The sequence below is a fragment of the Monopterus albus genome, unplaced genomic scaffold (assembly GCF_001952655.1).
Source record: "Monopterus albus unplaced genomic scaffold, M_albus_1.0 scaffold396.1, whole genome shotgun sequence".
NCBI lineage: Eukaryota > Metazoa > Chordata > Actinopteri > Synbranchiformes > Synbranchidae > Monopterus > Monopterus albus.
Window position 1 is genome coordinate 177,445 of NW_018128276.1, and position 20,469 is coordinate 197,913.

The 20,469-nt window shown below is 40.8% G+C and overlaps 2 protein-coding genes across 2 annotated transcripts; one reads left to right on the forward strand and one right to left on the reverse strand.

Moving 5' to 3' along the window:
* The first annotated feature begins 363 nt into the window (after nt 1-363).
* Nucleotides 364-6,908, forward strand: myadmb (myeloid associated differentiation marker b). Its single transcript, XM_020586156.1, has 2 exons — nt 364-507; nt 4,341-6,908. The coding sequence occupies exon 2, from the start codon at nt 4,458-4,460 to the stop codon at nt 5,334-5,336; it is 879 nt and encodes a 292-aa protein (XP_020441812.1). The 5' UTR covers nt 364-507; nt 4,341-4,457; the 3' UTR covers nt 5,337-6,908.
* Nucleotides 6,909-14,323: 7,415 nt separating this feature from the next.
* On the reverse strand, nt 14,324-20,444 carry LOC109951555 (nuclear factor of activated T-cells, cytoplasmic 4-like). The gene is made up of 8 exons (XM_020586125.1): nt 20,375-20,444; nt 19,681-19,782; nt 18,394-18,581; nt 17,131-17,271; nt 16,133-16,188; nt 15,887-16,013; nt 14,990-15,706; nt 14,324-14,728 (listed from the first exon to the last, which is right to left on the reverse strand). The coding sequence occupies exons 2-8, from the start codon at nt 19,767-19,769 to the stop codon at nt 14,658-14,660; spliced, it is 1,389 nt and encodes a 462-aa protein (XP_020441781.1). The 5' UTR covers nt 19,770-19,782; nt 20,375-20,444; the 3' UTR covers nt 14,324-14,657.
* Between the last annotated feature and the right edge of the window lie 25 nt (nt 20,445-20,469).

Consider the following 20,469-nt stretch of genomic DNA (forward strand, 5'->3'; position numbering starts at 1 on the left):
GGGTGTACAGGGTGTAGAGCAGGGGCCTCAGCACACCTACAGTGACCTATTCCCACAATATATACATGTTGTTTTTAATAAAAGAAACAAACAAAATTTCCAGTAACAGATTTAAATACAATTACATTCATCTTCACATAGAAGAGCAAAATATTTATAAAAACATTTATTTAACTTTAGATTTCTTACTGTCTCTGCTTTTCATGACACTGCCAGCCAGTGAAAGTGTATACAATTAATCAAGAAGTCTATTTTTTACCAGACAGTAAAGCTCTGCTGCACTAGGCTATGCTGGGTGTGTTAAGCAGCAGAGTCCCGGTCTACTGGGTGGAGGACGTGAGCTCAGACAGATGTGAATAACGGTGCAGACATTTGATTCCTAATTTGGTTTGCTGGGCGGGGAGCTGTTCCTCTGAGCTGCTAGTAGTCAAGTCACATAGCTGGACAGTTACATTCTCTATGCTGGATGCCCTGGAGAACAGAGAGCAGTAGCGGCAAGCGTACAAGGTAATGACCTTTCAGACAGCACTATTATGTCGTGGTGAGTTGGCGCTAAGGAAAACGTCTTGTGCTTGTCCAAAGACCAGCGTTTGTTTAGCTGCAACATGTTGCATTTTACTTACAGGCAAGCTTCATGGAAACAGTGTGATACTGTCAGCAGCTATTATGTTTGTATTTTTCCATGTTGAAGGAAATTTTCACAGTTCTCTGCACTTGGAAGAGAGCCAATAAAAAAAAAAGAGTTGAGCCGGAGGAAAACTCAAAGGGTTTAAAGGAAGTGATTTCTAAATTGCGCCATTGTAGGTTTGTAGAGGTTTTATTTTATTTTTATTGATTTATTTTTTTTAATATTTTCTACTGTAGTATTTTTGTGCTGAGTAACTTTCAGACACACAGCAACAATGTGATGTTTTCAGAAGTTGGTTTTCTTTGCACTGTTTGTGGGGAAACCTTTTTGGTTATTTATGTTTGTGTTTTTATGCTAGTTTGTGCCCACTAGAACATAGTGTGGTGTGTGTGTTGGGAGCAGGGTGTGGCAGACAGCACACCCACATTCACTGCCAATGAATGAAACTCTGCATAAGCCTGAAATACAGCTGCCAAACTAAATGTTTACGCTAGCAGTGTTGTCTTCTGTTATTCAGGTGCATGAATTATTTATTGTTTTTTATAAATTTTTTTATTATTTTCATCAGGTTTATCACTGTTCTTCATTTAAATAAGGAGCTGTATCCATGTCTCCTTCTTCACTGAGTAGGTGTGGTGTGTCAGTCTGCTTTGATAAAAACAAACAACCAATGTATATATCAATAAAGAGATTATGATCGCTGTTTCCAGTTGTTCTCTAGGCTGTTAACAGCTGTATTCTGAGTGAAAATGTTGAATACTTTGGATTTTTTTTATTTGAAACCCCTTACAAAAAAGCAAAAGCAAATTTTTATTTTGCCTCAGCCTCTTGAAAATGCACAGTGGTTGAACTTTAATAAACTAATATACTAACCTTACTTTCATACACATACAAACACACACGCTATGGACAGTTTAACAACAGAGCTGCTCTTGTGCTTCAACCCAGGCTTTGGGTTAGTGGTGAAATCGATTTAGTGATGTTATGTCATGACAACCAAACAAGCAGCGTACAAGACCTCTCTTTCTGAAACCAATATTGATTTCCTCTGTGTGTGTGAGCGTGTCAGAATATTGTTTGTATGAAAAATGACTGTGCAGGGGAGCATGATAGTGTCACATCCTGTTTGCTGTCCTGTTGCAAGCCTAATGTGTATTTTCAGTACTGCTTTCATTTCGGGAAGTGCCCCTCTTCATGTGATCCTGTTGTGTTTTCCATACTGTGCTGTGAAAAGACACTTTTTCCACATGTCTCTTTTCTTTTTTCTTGCCTCTGCCATTTTCCTCTCCCATTTCTTTCCTGACTCAATTCCATAACCAGGAAAGTAATGGCAGCAGGAGTGGCTGGGGGAAATTTTCCATTACGACCCTCTATAGCTTTATTTTGAGTGGTTTACATGAATGATAATTGGTACCCTGACTTTATAGCTGGAGTGGGAGTATTGAGCAGGGAGGGAGAAAGAGGACAACTGGTGGAAAAGAGAGAGAGTAGTCACCAAATGAGACTAGCTTTATTTTGAGTGGTTTACATGAATGATAATTGGTACCCTGACTTTATAGCTGGAGTGGGAGTATTGAGCAGGGAGGGAGAAAGAGGACAACTGGTGGAAAAGAGAGAGAGTAGTCACCAAATGAGACCGTGAGGGAAGGAAGGGAAGGAAAAGAGAGGGAAGCAAAAGGAAAGAATTTGGCAAATATGACAAAGTTACCAGTTGTTCAGCAGCAACCAGACTGTAGCACATCTGGAATGCATCAGTGAGTTGGAAAATTTTACAAGAAACAAGGGAGGGGAGAAGGAGGGAGAGAAAGAAAGAGTGGTGAAAATGAGGGGCCCAGTGGTGACTCACTCTTTTGCTATTTCACTCCATCACTGTGTTTAAACTATGTGTCCTTTTGCGGCCGAGGTACAGGGCTTCCCCCGTGTTCCTCCCTCTTTTTTACTACCCTCCCCTCCCTCTTGGTTACAAGTGACTCACCCTCCAGGGGTCTCTTTTTCCCTTTCTGGCTCTTTTTGTCCTCTTCTTTGTGTTCAGACCTCCCCCCAGTTCAGCTTCTCACCTCGTCAGCCTCGGCTGTTTCCTTGGCATTTAATAGGACTAATGTAAACAGGCCTTTTCTCTTGTTTATAATTGTCTCTCTATGTTAACTGGGAACATGCAGCACAGTGCTTGTGGAGCCAAGTGGGCGATTGATGTCAGGAGGGCTGAGAGGGAGGACTGCCAGTGTTGTCAGGGAGGTTCTACACTGTAAAATGTCTGTCTCGTCTTGTTGTTGGAGCTTCAAATGCACAGCAGTTGGTTTTAAATCTTTTTGTGATGCAAATCACTCTGAGTTCATTATATCCAGAAGTATTTTCCAGAGTTTTATTTCTATATCAATAAAGGTCCAACAACAAACATCAGCTTTTATCAACATCAGTCCCTCAGAATCAAAGAGCAAGTTTCCTCATATAGATGTCATTGTGCCTCGACGTTCAATACAAATCCATTTGTTCATGAGGACATTATCTGTGCTGAGACTAATGGCAGTAGCCTCATTAGATCACAGCGCTATGCAGCTGCAGAAGAGGTTGCAGTGTGAGTAATTTCTCTGATTTGAAAATACTCTTCGCTGCCTTGCAATGAGTACAGCTGAATGAAACCAGTTGGGGCTTGCGGCAAACAGGACACCAAAAACTTCTGGAAATGGAACATCTATGGCTGAGTTTAGCATCATGTGGTCATATTATTAGCAGCCACCAAATACAACACTAATGGTAGAGGGAACACAGTCAGCAACAAACAACGTTGATGCCAAATCTAGCAACTACTTTTGATGATAATCCACAAATATTTTTATCCAGCTAAATCTTGTTTGTTTGTTTATTTTGTTTTTGTCTCAGCACTGCAATTGTGAGGACTTGCCTTTTTCCTCTACTTTATATTTTAACATGCACATGTTGAATATTTTGGGGTTTTGAAATATTACTTAGTTACAAAGTTTTGCTTGTTACTTGTTGTTACTTGTTACTAAGCAGGTGTTGCACTAAACATAACCCTTAGCATGTAGGAATATTCTGTTCTGTATTTATTATTAAGAGTCATTTAGAAAAACTCAGCCAGTCTGATGTCAAGGGCTAAAGTTTATGAATTATTACTAAAGACAGTGTAATAGTGATTGAGAAGAATCCATACACATTTCACATGCAGCTTCTATTAACAATGTTCCGAATTTGTTAAACCCAGCTGCTTTATGTTCACAATCTCTTTAAGATTTCAGATTCTTTTTACAGTGTAGATGAGGTCCCTGGGTGTGGGAGTGAAACAAATGAGAAAGGCCACATCTGAAGCATGATAAGAGACACAATGTGAGGTTTGTGGCGATTACAGCACCATGCCCAACACCGAGGTCATAAGCTCGGAGGAACATCAAAAAAGGAATGCTGTTGATAAAGATGTCTGGAGTTATAGAGGCATGTTCACCGGATAATTTGGCCAAATATACAGTAACTGTGCTGTGACCACAGTGCAGTCATCATTTGTGGTCTGAAATTGTGTTTACAGGCTTTCACCTTCTGTTTTTACAACTCATAAAAATACAATGATTTGACTGTGTGACTTGCAAGCTGTTGCACTCAGGGTTTTATTTTGTACTTCATCTAGCGGTCAGAAAAAAATGACATAAAAACCTGATACATTGCTTACTATTCTTTTCATTGTCTTTTCTTCCTGCAGTTCTGTGTGTGTTAGTGACTGCTGGTAAACAGTGGGGGGACTCCCAAAAAGAAAGAGAAGAGACACACCTCAAAGGAACCTTTTTAGTTTCTCTCATCACCTACTGCATCTCCCATCATGGCTATAACCTTCCACTCAAGCCCTCTCTTTTGGACACGGTTGGCGGCCCTTGTCTTCTCCTGTGTGGCCTTCTCTGTGGCCGTGCATGGTGGTAGACTCAGCCATGGCACCGGAGACTGGTGCATCTTCTGCTGGGCCTTCAGCTTTGCCGGGACTCTGCTCGTCATCCTGGTGGAGATGTTTGGCCTTCAGACCAGAGCTCCTGTCTCCTGGAAGAACTTCCCTATCACCTTTGCCTGCTACGCCGCCTTGCTCTGCCTATCTGCCTCCATCATCTTCCCCCTCTACTACCTCAAGGGAACCTCAGGCCATGGTGAGATCCGCAACTACCACATTGTGTCAACTGTCTTCTCCTGCCTGGCTACCATCGCCTACATTAGTGAGGTGAGCATCAGCAAAGCACGTCCGGGTGAGGTGGCTGGCTACATGGCCACCGCCCCTGGCCTGCTCAAAGTCTGCGAGACCTTTGTGGCCTGCATCATCTTTGTCTTTGTCAGCGACCCTGTGTTGTATGACCGTCACGATGCACTCAAGTACTGCATGGCAGTCTACTGCATCTGCTTCATCTTATCAGCGGTCATAATCCTGCTGTGCATTGGCGAGTGTACCGGCTGCCTCCCCTTCCCATTTGCTCGCTTCCTGTCAGCCTACGCCCTACTGGCTGTGGTCCTCTATCTGTCAGCGACCATCATCTGGCCCATCTTCAACTTTGATCCCAAGCACGGTGGAACCAAAGACAGGCCATCTTCTTGTTACAACGCAGGGTTGTGTAATTGGGATAAGTACATGGCAGTGGCTGTGCTTACTGCTGTCAACTTCATCCTCTACCTGGCTGACCTGATCTACTCCACTCGCCTGGTGTTTGTCAGTGCTTGAGGGAAGAGAAGGAGTGGCAGGCCAGCAGTATGATCCAAATAAAATTGAATTTGGCATGTTCTCAAACGCTGCTGAGGTGTTGTGAGTTCAAGCTAGTGTACACACTGCAACTCCGGCCTTTTTGTTTAATGCATCCACACTAACTGGAGGAATGTGTGGGCCATGATGGGAACAGACAGTAGAGTAGTACCACAAGTAAACTGTTTTATTGATGTTGCTATGGTTCTGGTAGCACAAAATAGGAGAAATATTAGAAGTGCCCCAAAGAACTTGGACAATCTTTGACTGAGGGTGTATGAGGGTGCAAAAACATTTTCAAATACATTGGCAAATTCATCCGGCCAACCTGGGACATCAAACTCAAATCTTATACTTTTTTGGCACCAAACCTCACCTGCAAACCTGCCAAATTCGATTTTGTGTGAAGTATACTGTCAGTCTTAGGACCTTAGAGAGAGAAGGGGGACAGAAGAGAGAGAAGTTGAGGTCAGTGGCTATGTTTACATATACAACATTATTCCCCTAAATTACCGAGGCTTTCTGCTCATGTGTTGGAGCATGTAAATGTCAAACATTACCTGCAGTGACCTGAATAGACTCTTATTGTGATTATAAGAGACTTGAATGTTATCTCTGGAACATGCTGATACTTCCCAAGACTTTACAATATCTTTTAATCTACTATAATGGAATACCCATTGTAATACCAAAAATACACAATTATTTCATTTACAGAGGTGTTTGTGACATCTAGATATGAGTAAGCTATGAACAGAATCTTCTGACTTGAACAAGGCAACAACCTAATACCCCCAATACATGTAAACATAGTCTGTGATGACAAATGAAGGAAGACTCAAAGTAAATGATGGCTTTTTTGTGTTTGTTAGATTTGTTTTGCATGATGTGTATGTCAGTGCTCTGCCTTAATTTTGTTTTTCGTTATAAAAGATTGTTTTTAACTCCTAAAAATATAAAATAATGACAATAAAATTTCAAAGAAAGTTACCTTTTTGATATTTTTTTTTATTACTTTTATAATGTAATTGGATTTTTTGGTTTCCAGTAGTACGCAGTGCAGCTGTTTGAGTTGTGTTATTAACTAATTTTTATGAGGTTCAAATGATTAAGAACTTGAAGTAGGAACAAAAATAGTTGATGTTTAAGATGTTTAAATGAATGCTAGGCTAGCTTTTTGCTTCTTTTATGAGACATTTGTATTTGCAGGCTACAATCATATGGTAAGAATATATATGTGGGCAGAACATGGGCAAGACTATGGGCGGTTCAAGTGCACTTAATGTTATGTGTATAAACTTCGGTGTCTCCCAGCCTAAAAGCATCATACCACTCAGTTCCCACAATTAGTCGATTGAGTACATTAGTTTTGTACTGCTGTAAAAAATATTCGGAGAAAGAGACTAAAAGGATATTTCTCTCTCTCTCTCTAGATATTGTTCGTGTTATATCCTTTAACTTTTTTATATTTCACCGGTCGTGTTTCCAGTATGCATACCATATCAGTATCGTAGGAAATTGTAACCTGGTGTTTCAATAAAACTATATGGTAAACAGGCATGTGTGTGGCTGTGTTATTTTATGCTATGAAATTAAACTGACTATAAATTAGCATCTGATCTACACACACTATTTATGCTCTACTGTTTACTTGATCCCTCATTACACTTTCTACTCTCCCCAACTCCTCCCTTCACGGCCAGATTCCATCCAGCTCTCCGTGGACCTCAGGACAACCCAGAGGGGTGTGAATGTATCTCAGGGCTCCAGGGCCTTGACAGACATCAAATTGGTTCACATCAGTTTTAGAGGTCTGACTACTGGTGGCTACTAGAGAGTGGGATACATAAACATTTCAGTCACCAATAAATCCATGATCACAAAGAAAGACTGTAACAATGACTAGTTTGGATGCAACAATCTGTTTAAGGAAGGGTGGTACCCTCTGGAGTGGGACTGTGGCCAGTTCAATAGCACACCCAGCTGCTGGTGAGTTAGGAGTTATGGTGCCTGGTGCACAAGACAAGAACACCTTCATAAATATCCATGAGCTATAAAGAATTTATCAGTTACTGAGTCCCAGGTTTTCTCATAGCTCTTTTAGTTTTCTCCCCTTCCTCTTAGTGAAAAACGTGCACTGACTGTCCTATCTTTTTGTCTCTTTTAAACTTAATTTCAGTGAGAGTCGGTTTCTGCTGGCATGAGGCATCTCCCATTAAATGTTGCTACTGTTGCACACAGTGAAAAATGCTCCTGGGAGTGGCCTTTCTTCTTTCCTTAGGTAACTAAATTAATTCTTGGCCTTCCAACTCTGACCCATAAGAAGAACACAGACTTAGTCATCACCATAACAATTGCTTGATACAATCTCAAATGAAAGAGGCCATAGAAAGAACTCAAATGCTGCATCGTGTTTCCATTCCTAACCCTGATGTGTCCTTGTCAGCATGCCAACAGTCTGAGTGCAAACAGCTGTGAAAGCAGATTGTGAGAAACAATTGAAGTCATTTAGGTGGGATGTTGCCCAGTGTTCCGATTCTATTTCAACACTTTTGTGACTTCTGACCTTACAGTAATATGTTGTTTCCAGTATAGAATTACCCAATACATGTTTTAAAGACGAACCCCACCAGTTTCACACATAAAGGTCAATTTTTTCCCTTAAGGGAAGAATTACTCTGCTTATGAAACGACATGTGTTTTTATGGGCTGTCATGTGCCAGACTAGTTCTTATTTGGGTGCAGTGACATCCAGGTGTATATGTGGGTTTGCATACATGTGCTTTTATGCACATTTCAATTTGTATATATATATATATATATAAACTGTGTTCAAATGCTGGTAATAAGCAAATTTTGAAATATCGCAGAAAAGCTTTTTCCCTTGCCTGTGGTGGAAAGGATGGTATATCAATATAAGCCAAAAAACATCCACTGAAGAGAGAATGAAGTGAAAATGTATGCCGCCTGCCTCCCCTTCCCATTTGCTCGCTTCCTGTCAGCCTACGCCCTACTGGCTGTGGTCCTCTATCTGTCAGCGACCATCATCTGGCCCATCTTCAACTTTGATCCCAAGCACGGTGGAACCAAAGACAGGCCATCTTCTTGTTACAACGCAGGGTTGTGTAATTGGGATAAGTACATGGCAGTGGCTGTGCTTACTGCTGTCAACTTCATCCTCTACCTGGCTGACCTGATCTACTCCACTCGCCTGGTGTTTGTCAGTGCTTGAGGGAAGAGAAGGAGTGGCAGGCCAGCAGTATGATCCAAATAAAATTGAATTTGGCATGTTCTCAAACGCTGCTGAGGTGTTGTGAGTTCAAGCTAGTGTACACACTGCAACTCCGGCCTTTTTGTTTAATGCATCCACACTAACTGGAGGAATGTGTGGGCCATGATGGGAACAGACAGTAGAGTAGTACCACAAGTAAACTGTTTTATTGATGTTGCTATGGTTCTGGTAGCACAAAATAGGAGAAATATTAGAAGTGCCCCAAAGAACTTGGACAATCTTTGACTGAGGGTGTATGAGGGTGCAAAAACATTTTCAAATACATTGGCAAATTCATCCGGCCAACCTGGGACATCAAACTCAAATCTTATACTTTTTTGGCACCAAACCTCACCTGCAAACCTGCCAAATTCGATTTTGTGTGAAGTATACTGTCAGTCTTAGGACCTTAGAGAGAGAAGGGGGACAGAAGAGAGAGAAGTTGAGGTCAGTGGCTATGTTTACATATACAACATTATTCCCCTAAATTACCGAGGCTTTCTGCTCATGTGTTGGAGCATGTAAATGTCAAACATTACCTGCAGTGACCTGAATAGACTCTTATTGTGATTATAAGAGACTTGAATGTTATCTCTGGAACATGCTGATACTTCCCAAGACTTTACAATATCTTTTAATCTACTATAATGGAATACCCATTGTAATACCAAAAATACACAATTATTTCATTTACAGAGGTGTTTGTGACATCTAGATATGAGTAAGCTATGAACAGAATCTTCTGACTTGAACAAGGCAACAACCTAATACCCCCAATACATGTAAACATAGTCTGTGATGACAAATGAAGGAAGACTCAAAGTAAATGATGGCTTTTTTGTGTTTGTTAGATTTGTTTTGCATGATGTGTATGTCAGTGCTCTGCCTTAATTTTGTTTTCCGTTATAAAAGATTGTTTTTAACTCCTAAAAATATAAAATAATGACAATAAAATTTCAAAGAAAGTTACCTTTTTGATATTTTTTTTTATTACTTTTATAATGTAATTGGATTTTTTGGTTTCCAGTAGTACGCAGTGCAGCTGTTTGAGTTGTGTTATTAACTAATTTTTATGAGGTTCAAATGATTAAGAACTTGAAGTAGGAACAAAAATAGTTGATGTTTAAGATGTTTAAATGAATGCTAGGCTAGCTTTTTGCTCCTTTTATGAGACATTTGTATTTGCAGGCTACAATCATATGGTAAGAATATATATGTGGGCAGAACATGGGCAAGACTATGGGCGGTTCAAGTGCACTTAATGTTATGTGTATAAACTTCGGTGTCTCCCAGCCTAAAAGCATCATACCACTCAGTTCCCACAATTAGTCGATTGAGTACATTAGTTTTGTACTGCTGTAAAAAATATTCGGAGAAAGAGACTAAAAGGATATTTCTCTCTCTCTCTCTAGATATTGTTCGTGTTATATCCTTTAACTTTTTTATATTTCACCGGTCGTGTTTCCAGTATGCATACCATATCAGTATTGTAGGAAATTGTAACCTGGTGTTTCAATAAAACTATATGGTAAACAGGCATGTGTGTGGCTGTGTTATTTTATGCTATGAAATTAAACTGACTATAAATTAGCATCTGATCTACACACACTATTTATGCTCTACTGTTTACTTGATCCCTCATTACACTTTCTACTCTCCCCAACTCCTCCCTTCACGGCCAGATTCCATCCAGCTCTCCGTGGACCTCAGGACAACCCAGAGGGGTGTGAATGTATCTCAGGGCTCCAGGGCCTTGACAGACATCAAATTGGTTCACATCAGTTTTAGAGGTCTGACTACTGGTGGCTACTAGAGAGTGGGATACATAAACATTTCAGTCACCAATAAATCCATGATCACAAAGAAAGACTGTAACAATGACTAGTTTGGATGCAACAATCTGTTTAAGGAAGGGTGGTACCCTCTGGAGTGGGACTGTGGCCAGTTCAATAGCACACCCAGCTGCTGGTGAGTTAGGAGTTATGGTGCCTGGTGCACAAGACAAGAACACCTTCATAAATATCCATGAGCTATAAAGAATTTATCAGTTACTGAGTCCCAGGTTTTCTCATAGCTCTTTTAGTTTTCTCCCCTTCCTCTTAGTGAAAAACGTGCACTGACTGTCCTATCTTTTTGTCTCTTTTAAACTTAATTTCAGTGAGAGTCGGTTTCTGCTGGCATGAGGCATCTCCCATTAAATGTTGCTACTGTTGCACACAGTGAAAAATGCTCCTGGGAGTGGCCTTTCTTCTTTCCTTAGGTAACTAAATTAATTCTTGGCCTTCCAACTCTGACCCATAAGAAGAACACAGACTTAGTCATCACCATAACAATTGCTTGATACAATCTCAAATGAAAGAGGCCATAGAAAGAACTCAAATGCTGCATCGTGTTTCCATTCCTAACCCTGATGTGTCCTTGTCAGCATGCCAACAGTCTGAGTGCAAACAGCTGTGAAAGCAGATTGTGAGAAACAATTGAAGTCATTTAGGTGGGATGTTGCCCAGTGTTCCGATTCTATTTCAACACTTTTGTGACTTCTGACCTTACAGTAATATGTTGTTTCCAGTATAGAATTACCCAATACATGTTTTAAAGACGAACCCCACCAGTTTCACACATAAAGGTCAATTTTTTCCCTTAAGGGAAGAATTACTCTGCTTATGAAACGACATGTGTTTTTATGGGCTGTCATGTGCCAGACTAGTTCTTATTTGGGTGCAGTGACATCCAGGTGTATATGTGGGTTTGCATACATGTGCTTTTATGCACATTTCAATTTGTATATATATATATATATATAAACTGTGTTCAAATGCTGGTAATAAGCAAATTTTGAAATATCGCAGAAAAGCTTTTTCCCTTGCCTGTGGTGGAAAGGATGGTATATCAATATAAGCCAAAAAACATCCACTGAAGAGAGAATGAAGTGAAAATGTATGTGTGGAATGATCAAGAGTTTGGTGTTTCTCAACTTAATACATGAAACAGAGATATGCCATATGCTCTGTTTTAATTACATCATATTGTGACCTTTTTCTGCAACTGGCTGAAAAATGAGTGCCACCAGGGATTTACCTGAACAAACCAATTTTTAATATTCACATAGTAGATGGAAATGATCATTCCATTTATTTATATTTCCTTAAAAATTTAGGCTACATTTGTAAGGAAACCCACTTTAAACACTGTTTCTCCGGTCCTACAGTAAAACAGGCAAACAATTGGGATTAGTCTGTTTTATCCATTTCTGTCTCTGTTGTTCAGTACAAATACTGGCATCATGTGAGTGCTCCTGCACCACACAGGCAGAAATACAACAAATGTTTTAAAATATCTCAATGCTGAACTCATCTTTCTCAGCCAAAACACCACAGCCACACATGCTGAAGAAAATATTTATGCTTTTAAAAGCATTATGGGAATATAAACACAAATACTAAATCTATTATTAGTCGAGTATTGGCCTTACACTGGAATTAGGTCTTGGACAATTAAATGTTAAAGGTTTTATGTAAACTTATATGTCTTTAATCCCAGAACTATGCCAAATAATAGTTTGTAATACATTATAATAAACTGAAATGACATTTGGCTTTAATGTCATCAGTTATCAGTAAGTGCCTGTAAAGCTCAGTCTCTGTCAATCTGAATCAAACTAAAACTAATTACAAGAGAGGAGGAGCTGTAACTATTGCACAACTGTCTGTACACTGTATTAAGTCACATTACCAGCAGGCAGCACATATTTAAACTTCAGTGATCCAATAGTTAGCTTGTCTTTTGGGACTCGACCTTTCCAGTGACTGAGGTTTAGATGTAATGATCCTTCTGTTTATGCATTCGCCCTTTATCTTCATCTAATGGAGGCCTTTCCATTAAGGCTCTTTTTGGCAGCTGTGTGAACCTGTATGAGTCAGTCAGGCTGAGGGAGGGTGCTCGCTGTCTGATGTTTGAGACTATACCTCCCCCTAGTGAAATGTGACAAGGCGTATGGAAAGAGGACCACGTGTTCCTAGAGTGTGTTAACAATGATGTAAGAAACAAGTGAGCGTCTTCAGGCTGGATAAAGCATATTTTTTTATTACTCTTTCTGGTTCTTGAATCTTTTTCTCGGTCATTTAGTAGTTTCGAGTCAAGATGAGCTTGCTTGTCTATTCATAGACTGCGAAAGTATGCTAGATAGGTAATCACATCACAGATAAAGTTGTGTGTATTTGATTACCAACTACACTATAGGATATGGCCAAAGTACAGTATATAAATGCACTTTTGGTACTGGTAGTTTTGGGGCTGTTTTTCAAGCTAAGGTCATCACTTTCACTTAAAGGAAATGTAACATTTACAACAGTGTGCTTAAAACTTTGAAGCAACAGTGTGGAGAACATCCCTTCCTCTTTGACAATGCCTTGACGCACGAAGCCGGATACATACAGCCCTGAACCCAAATCGATCCAGCATCTTTGAGGTAGGGTGACACAGGTCAGTGGCTAACTTCCCTGAGGCTCTTGAAGCCAGCAGTTTCCAACATCTGTTGGAAAACTTCCCAGAAAAGTGGAGGCTGATAGACCAGTATAATAATGCCCATGGTTTAGGAAAGGTCATATGTCCGCATACATTTGGACATGTAATGAATATTCTAAAAGATTAACAAATTAATGAAACTGTCAGGGTATTTTGGTCAATAGTTTGTAGCTGGAGATTTCAATTACATTATTTTTACCTCATAAACTTTCCATGTGTAAATACGTTTCCTCAGCTGCAGCTAGGGAGAAAAGTGGGAGCTAGAACTGGAAAAATCTATGTCATGAAGACATTACAGCTCCGGATTCCAACGGTAAGCTGGACGTTAAAAGATGGTCAAAGCTCTACATCTACTATATCTATCCCTTACTTTTAAGGCATGTTTTTGGTCTCAACATGCCCATTTATGGTTTTGCTGAACCATATAGACCCATAAAACTGTCAAGAAGCCATATAATGGTGCTCTAGCATCTTTCTGCTCGGTCACTGTGTTTTATTGCCTTTGCTGTTTTATAATAATGAAAGACTTTGGTCTGTCTTTCTTGAAGCTACTCTCTTTTTAGTGGAAAAAGTACACACAGCAGAAAATAAGACCTGTGAATGTTTAGAGCAGAAAGAGTCATACTGTATCTCCAGCAGCTGCTGGTTTAGCACTGTTAAGTGTCCTGGGCCTGAGTCCCCCCAGGTGGCACTGTTCTTCACAACAAAATGTTATGTTTAGAGGAGGATCCAACAAACTATTTCTCATATAAGCCTTTCAAACAGCTTTAAATGTCACAACCTGGTCACATCTTGATTACACAAGGGCAGATTTACAAATTAAATCCTTTATCTTTCCATCAGCCACAGAACTTACTAAGATAAGATCATCTTTTGGCAATTGATTGATTAGTAAGTTCTGTGTTAACAGACAGTTTTATTTGTTTGTTGTTGTTGCTGCTGCTGCTGCTGCCAGCATGTTATTTCATTAAACTGCCATGCTTTCAGGAACTCAAGAAATATTTGCTGCCATTTGTTATGACACATGACCCTAATTCCTGTCGCCATTACTTTGCCGTCTGTCCAGGAACCAAGCAGATAAATGAAGACTTAAGCAGGGTGGATGAGGTTTCTGTTGTGCAAACCTAAAATAGAGATACTTTCAGTAAACACAGAGTTACATATTTAGGTGGGATTGTAGAAATACTGCATCTTCTATATCTTATTAGTTTTCCACAGGGTTTAAGCCTTTCTCCTTCAGTCCCTTCTGTTTTAGAGGGTGACAAACATGGGTTTATATTCATTTTTTGCAAGAAAAACATTTAATCCAAGCATACTTCATATAATTTATATTGAAAGCGTTAAAAACATTAGTCAATTTATAAAACCATAACAATTACATGTTGTCATAATTACAATAGTGTCCTGATAATTAAATCTCTCCAATCGTTCATATAACTGGAAAAACGCATCTTAATACCAAGTGCATATGGGAATTTAAATGATGGGGGTAATCAGTTGCTCTGAGCTCAGTTTGGCTGGTTGTCCATTTGTGAGCCTGACTGGTAAGACTGGATGTCCTCCCCAATGAACTCTGTCACTGCGAAGGAAAAAGAGGAGAAAATCCTAAAATATTAAGCAGCATGAACGGCAACATTAAAAATATGTCCCCTCATACACAAATGTCTAATACACAGAGCTACAGTGACCCAACAATGATCCATATGCATGTGTGTGCTGTCTAGCTCATTCACTGTCCCTCAAGTTGTGACATATTGATACATCCTGGGCGGTGAGATATCTGTAATGCAGCCACATACTGTATTACATGAGTCCACATTCAGATCAATATACAACTTACCTTCTTCAAAGGTAATGTGGTGCATAGAGTCTGAGCTGGTAAACTCCAAGGGACAATCCTGGATCTTGGCATCTCTCTCTTCCCCATGTCCCGTCTCTAGCACCCTTCCCTGGGGGTCCCAGCCATCATAATGAGAGTAGGGTGCTGGGCAGACCTCCTGATAGGTGCTGGGGTTGGAGGGAGGGGATGGACACACCTCCTGAGTATAAGCAGAGTACTGGGGGTAAGGGGAATTAGGAATGGGAGGCAGAGGGGAGGTCGAGATGGGACTGCCAGCAGGGAATGGGCTGAGGGAGGACGAGTGGGAAGGGGAGGGTGAGGAGGACAGGTAAGGTGAGTCCAGCCACGGAGAGGGGGAGGGAGGCTGTGGGCCACGGGGGTACAGAGGGGGAAGGAGCTCGGTGAACCCCAACTCCAGGTTCTCAAAATTGTGGTGATGCTCAGACAAGGTGGTCCTGGGCCCTCCAGGTTCCTCCACCGCAGAATCAGGTTTAGAGCAGTACTCCTCATGGTAGCTCACACTGGGGCAGGGAGGGGAGTAGGTGAGTGGGTAGGGCGGCAGGTGGAAGCCCAGCCCTCGATCGTCCACCATGAGGTCATCTCTGATGTGGAAGCCCCTGTCCACCCTGGGCTGACCCCCCACGGGACATGCAGTGCCCCCATCTAGGGGCGGCACAGAGGGCCGGGGCAGCAGAGGGTCCTCTTCTTTGAACATAACTGTGAGGAGAAACAAATAAAAACAATGTTTTACTGCACATGCATAAATACATATATGCTGTCCTGATAATACAGTTTCAATCCTGTTCTGGGCTCTAAACACAAGACCTAAACAAAATTCACCATGAAACATCAGATACGACAGAGTCAGAGGTGAACAGGGAGGGCATGGACACTCACTGGGGAGATACTTGAAGCAGTGAGTGCTGCTTCTTTTCCTCTTCCCATTGGAAACATACAGACTGACCGACACAGGCCGATTGACGGACAGGTTGCTGTAGGCGGGAACTCTCACACATAATAAACACTACGAAGACATAAGAGGTGTGGACAGAACATATTACAGAGAAGAGACTTGATCAGTGATGAAAGGTTCATGTTGTTGCAGAATTAGTTTACAGACTGATATCACACATACTGAATTACCTCACTGCTGTTGTCACGGTTAGCGTGACCCTCCTCCTCCCACTGCAATTTACCATCTAATAGATAAGAACATGAGGTAAGTGTAACCTGGATGCACACACACATAGACAGACACAGGTGGCACCTGACATTAAATGTTTAATATCGAACTGAAAAGTTAATTTCATCTGAAAATAAACCGGATTATTTTTTGGGAAAAACTGCAGTGATACACATGTAAGAGCCCATGTGCCAGAATAAATAATGATTTGTTTGTGAACCTCACTCATCTTCCAGTTCCTGCACTCTCAAACCACTACCATTTAAATCATTTTATGTCAACAAACCTACTAACATTTGATCTACAATCATGCTGTGTATTCTGCAGCCTTGAACCCCATTGCTATCCTCCTGGGGCACATTAATGCTGTGTCACAAGGCAGAGCTTAAAACAGTATTTCCCATATGCAGATTACATCTAGTCCATGTCATGATGTGCTTTTTAAAAAAATCTGACTCCTAGTCTACATCACTTGCTTATTTATAAAAACTCACTCATGCACAAGTTAAAAATAGGCAGAACAACTGTTATCCTTCCTGCTATTTTTTGCACTGACGGTCTGTGTGACAGAGGGAAAGCTTGCTGAGTATTGCAATGCAGTGTGCTGTATGTTACACAGCCTTTATAGAACAGTCACTGTATTGAGCTATCAATTTACACTGAGACACAAAATACAAAATATAAAAATGAAAAGAACAAAAGCCCCAAGTCCTCTAAACTGAATGCAACTGAGTTATTGCATTACTGACATAAATTTAAAGCTAAAAAGGCTGAGTTTCTAATTTAAATATCTTGTGCAGCAAAAAAGATTTTCTCCAGCAGCATCCTTACTCACATTACCACTACTATTTTCTTGCTGCACATTGGTTACCCTTTAGTCAGAAACTCAGGAAAATAACAAAAAATACAGAAGATCAGAAATCATCTACACTTTTTTGTGCCCTCTGTGGACATTCACCTGTCCCGCGCTCCATGAAAAAGACTCTGGAGATTGGCAGGAAGTTGGTGCCACTCAGCAGGAGCTCCTCTCCGCCCTCCACAGAGCAGGAAGTGAGACTGACAGACTCGATGACGGGCAGCTCCTGGGCCGAACGCTGGGCTGAGGCAAGGAGAAAAGTAAACAGTACCAGTAACAGTGCTCCTGTCAGGTTTGCTCGGCCGCTCTGGCCTCCCTCACCTTTCCTACTGTCTCTTGCCCATTAACACTAATCACGTTCACCTGTTCCTCACTCCCTTATCACCAGCTGCACTTGATTAGGTTGCTCACTATATTACCCGGTTTCACTCCTCAGTCACTTGCCAGTTCGTTCTCATCTCTAGGCCATTTTTTCCTCTGTGCTCTTTTGTTGTCTTGTATGTATTTATCCCCTAGCCAGCTACTGTTTTGTGTTCCCCCCATGGACTGTTCCTCTGGACCGTGGTTCCACTCTCTCCTCCCAGGCAGGTCAATGCACAGTCGCCTATCTGTTCCACTATTGCCATCATCTCTCTGTCTCTACCTTCAGTAGCCACCATCACCACCGACCAGCCCAGGAGTGACCCAGCCTACGCAGCTCGGCCCAGCTCTCCATCTCCTCGCCTCCTGCTGTGGTCAAACACCCGGCTACTACTCATCTACAGGACTACACACTATTTCCCTCTGTGTATTGTTACTCTCATCATCACTGTACATAATAAATCACTGCTTGCATCGAAGTCGGCTACCTGGGTCCGCCTCTTTCTCGTTCGAGCGAACGGCACTTAACAGCTCCTAATTTAAAGCCAATATATGTAGTGGAGCAGCAACAATTAGTTGATGAATTGATTAGTAGATTGATCGAACACATCTATTTTGGTAATGAATTAATCATCAATGTGATTTTTCAAACAAAAATACCAAACAGTTCCTAATTAGAAATTTTTTCTTTTACTTATGACTGTAAATTAATAATTTTTGTTTTCTGAAACTGAGATTTGGACAAAACAAGCTATTTGGGGACATCAGCTCAGGCTTTAGGGCAGGTATTGTTCTTTATTTTCTGACATCTTATAGGCTTTATTGATAATGAAAACAATTCTTAGTTGCAGCTTTACTGACTATAATATGAAAACGTTCACCTGTGGCACCTCCAAGTGTCAATGCACACTACAAATCTTACATAGTGTCTTTAACATCTTGCTCAGGTAAATGTGTGAATGTGCCTTCTCATTACAATCTAGTCTCCATTAAACAGCAACTCACAGCATTCGATGGGCAGCGAAGTGACCTGTAGAGCCAGGACCCGGCCAGCCGGGGCTACGGGGGGCGCCAGAGGGAGGTGGGTACGAAACACCAAACGGACACGCGTGTTCTTCCTTCCAACGTCTGTTTCTCCTTTTCTAAGCTCGATGTCTGAGTTCCTCAGCTTCAGAATCCCTGCACAGTCGATGCTACAACACAAAAGATTTTTTATCAAACTATAACTTTATCTTGGGAAAGTGTGCCCACATGTTTCTGCAGAACCCTGCTTCATGTGCCTACAACTACACACTAATGTCTGCAAGTGAAATGCATAGTTGCTGGGTAGGGGTCCGGTACATTACTAAATGGAACTTAACAGCAAGGGTGAAAAAAGTATACAGTTCTTTTACTTAGGTAAAAGTACAAAAGTATTATCAGTAAAATGTTGTGTACTTGAAGTATAAAAAGTAAAAGCAAAGCATCCCCTGATGTATCATTATACAGAACTTCATTAGAGTCTTAATACTGATGCACGAGTGCATAAGCCATAGGCTGTATATGAAGATGGAGACATGACAGCTCCCAGAAATGAAGCCAACACAAGTCAAATGCCCCCTGGTGGCTGGTTGCAGTACAGGTCATAAACCCCACTCCCTCCATGTTAGTGAGCCAAACAAAGAATTCAAAGTCAAAAGGGGAGTATTTTAGATGATTGACAGCTTTGATTGATGGTCTGATGGGCAGAATCTGGTTCCAAAAAGCACCACAAACACAAGATGGCCGACCATGTATTGCCAAAATTTTGGTTTCATTTTTGCACAGTGGGAAGATGTGGTGACGCACTGTCCATTTTTATAAACAGTCTATGGTCTTGCTGTAGCTCGTCAAGGTGGAGCTGGTTTTACTGTTTTATGTATAGTTGTGCAGTTTAGTCTACTCAACCTAGGGGTCGGGGTGTTATAAATCTGAGGGGTTGTGTATAATTAATGTGAAAGAATAAAAACACAGTTCTGATGCTTTTTTACACTTACAGCTGTTGAGTAAAAACTATAGAGTAGAGCAGAGTAAAAACTATAAAACAACCCAAGTACAGTGCATGATAAAATGTGATTATTTTCCACCTTGTCTTTAGTTTAGTGTCTCTTGGTCACATTCTTCAACAACATATTCCTCACTGGTTCAGTTAAAAAAAAGCATTACTCTTCATCTCAAACTTTCAGATATCCTTGAAACTGCATGCAAAACAAACAAATAAATACATTCCTTGTTCTCTGGGCATGTAGAGGAAACATTTAATCTTCTACTCACAGTGCAGTCATATTATTTTCAGGGCTGAGGGGGATGTCCAGCACTTTAGTCCCCGCCTGAACGCTCTCATGACTGGCAGTACCCACCATTTTCCCTGTCACCCTGAGGAAGGAGAAACATCTGAATCCAACAGCTGTCTGGTTACAGTTTTTACACTGAATCCCAGTCCTGCGATAGACTGGATATACATAAAGTGCATGCTCTAGCACATATACAGTAAACTAATGCTAACTATTTGCTGTGTACAGCTACTCGAATGTTATATATCACTGTAAACTGAAGAGTTCTGGATTGTTGAACAGAGAAAAGAAGCTTCTTAACTTGGGGTCAGGGAAAATGTGAGGGCATCAATTTATTATATTAATTTGACAGAAATATCTGATATGGCTGCACAGCTGCAGCCAGAAGCTTGTATATTATATTAAATATCATGTAATACTATTTTTATTGACTGTATTTCATATTTGTTGTTATAGTCACATGCATACAGTGTGCACCAAAAGCATCCATACTGTATTTCAATTAATAAAAACAACAAATAGATGAAGTTCAGTAAGGAAACTATAAATTTATATGATGCTGATATCCCAGACATCCTATAGATATCCCAAGATGCAAGAGGTTGAGTTGTAATTTATGAATGAAGGGATGCTCTGAAATAAGTTTGATTTTAAATAGAAATACAGACGGGCACCTGTGTATCTGGTAGAAAGGATGTGGCCTGATCGATCTGTCGTCAGCCGTTCCAACGAAAACCTGCAGAGAGAGCGTACAGACAGACACAGCGTG

Bases quoted from the DNA above. Each gene is read 5' to 3' on its own strand.
- myadmb (XM_020586156.1), top strand. From the start codon at position 4,458: ATGGCTATAACCTTCCACTCAAGCCCTCTCTTTTGGACACGGTTGGCG.
- LOC109951555 (XM_020586125.1), bottom strand. From the start codon at position 19,769: ATGGTGGGTACTGCCAGTCATGAGAGCGTTCAGGCGGGGACTAAAGTG. The intron at 16,189-17,130 runs GTGAATGTCCAC...CTTATCTATTAG, and splicing joins TTTCATGGAGCGCGGGACAG to ATGGTAAATTGCAGTGGGAG. The intron at 14,729-14,989 runs GTAAGTTGTATA...TTTCCTTCGCAG, and splicing joins CCACATTACCTTTGAAGAAG to TGACAGAGTTCATTGGGGAG.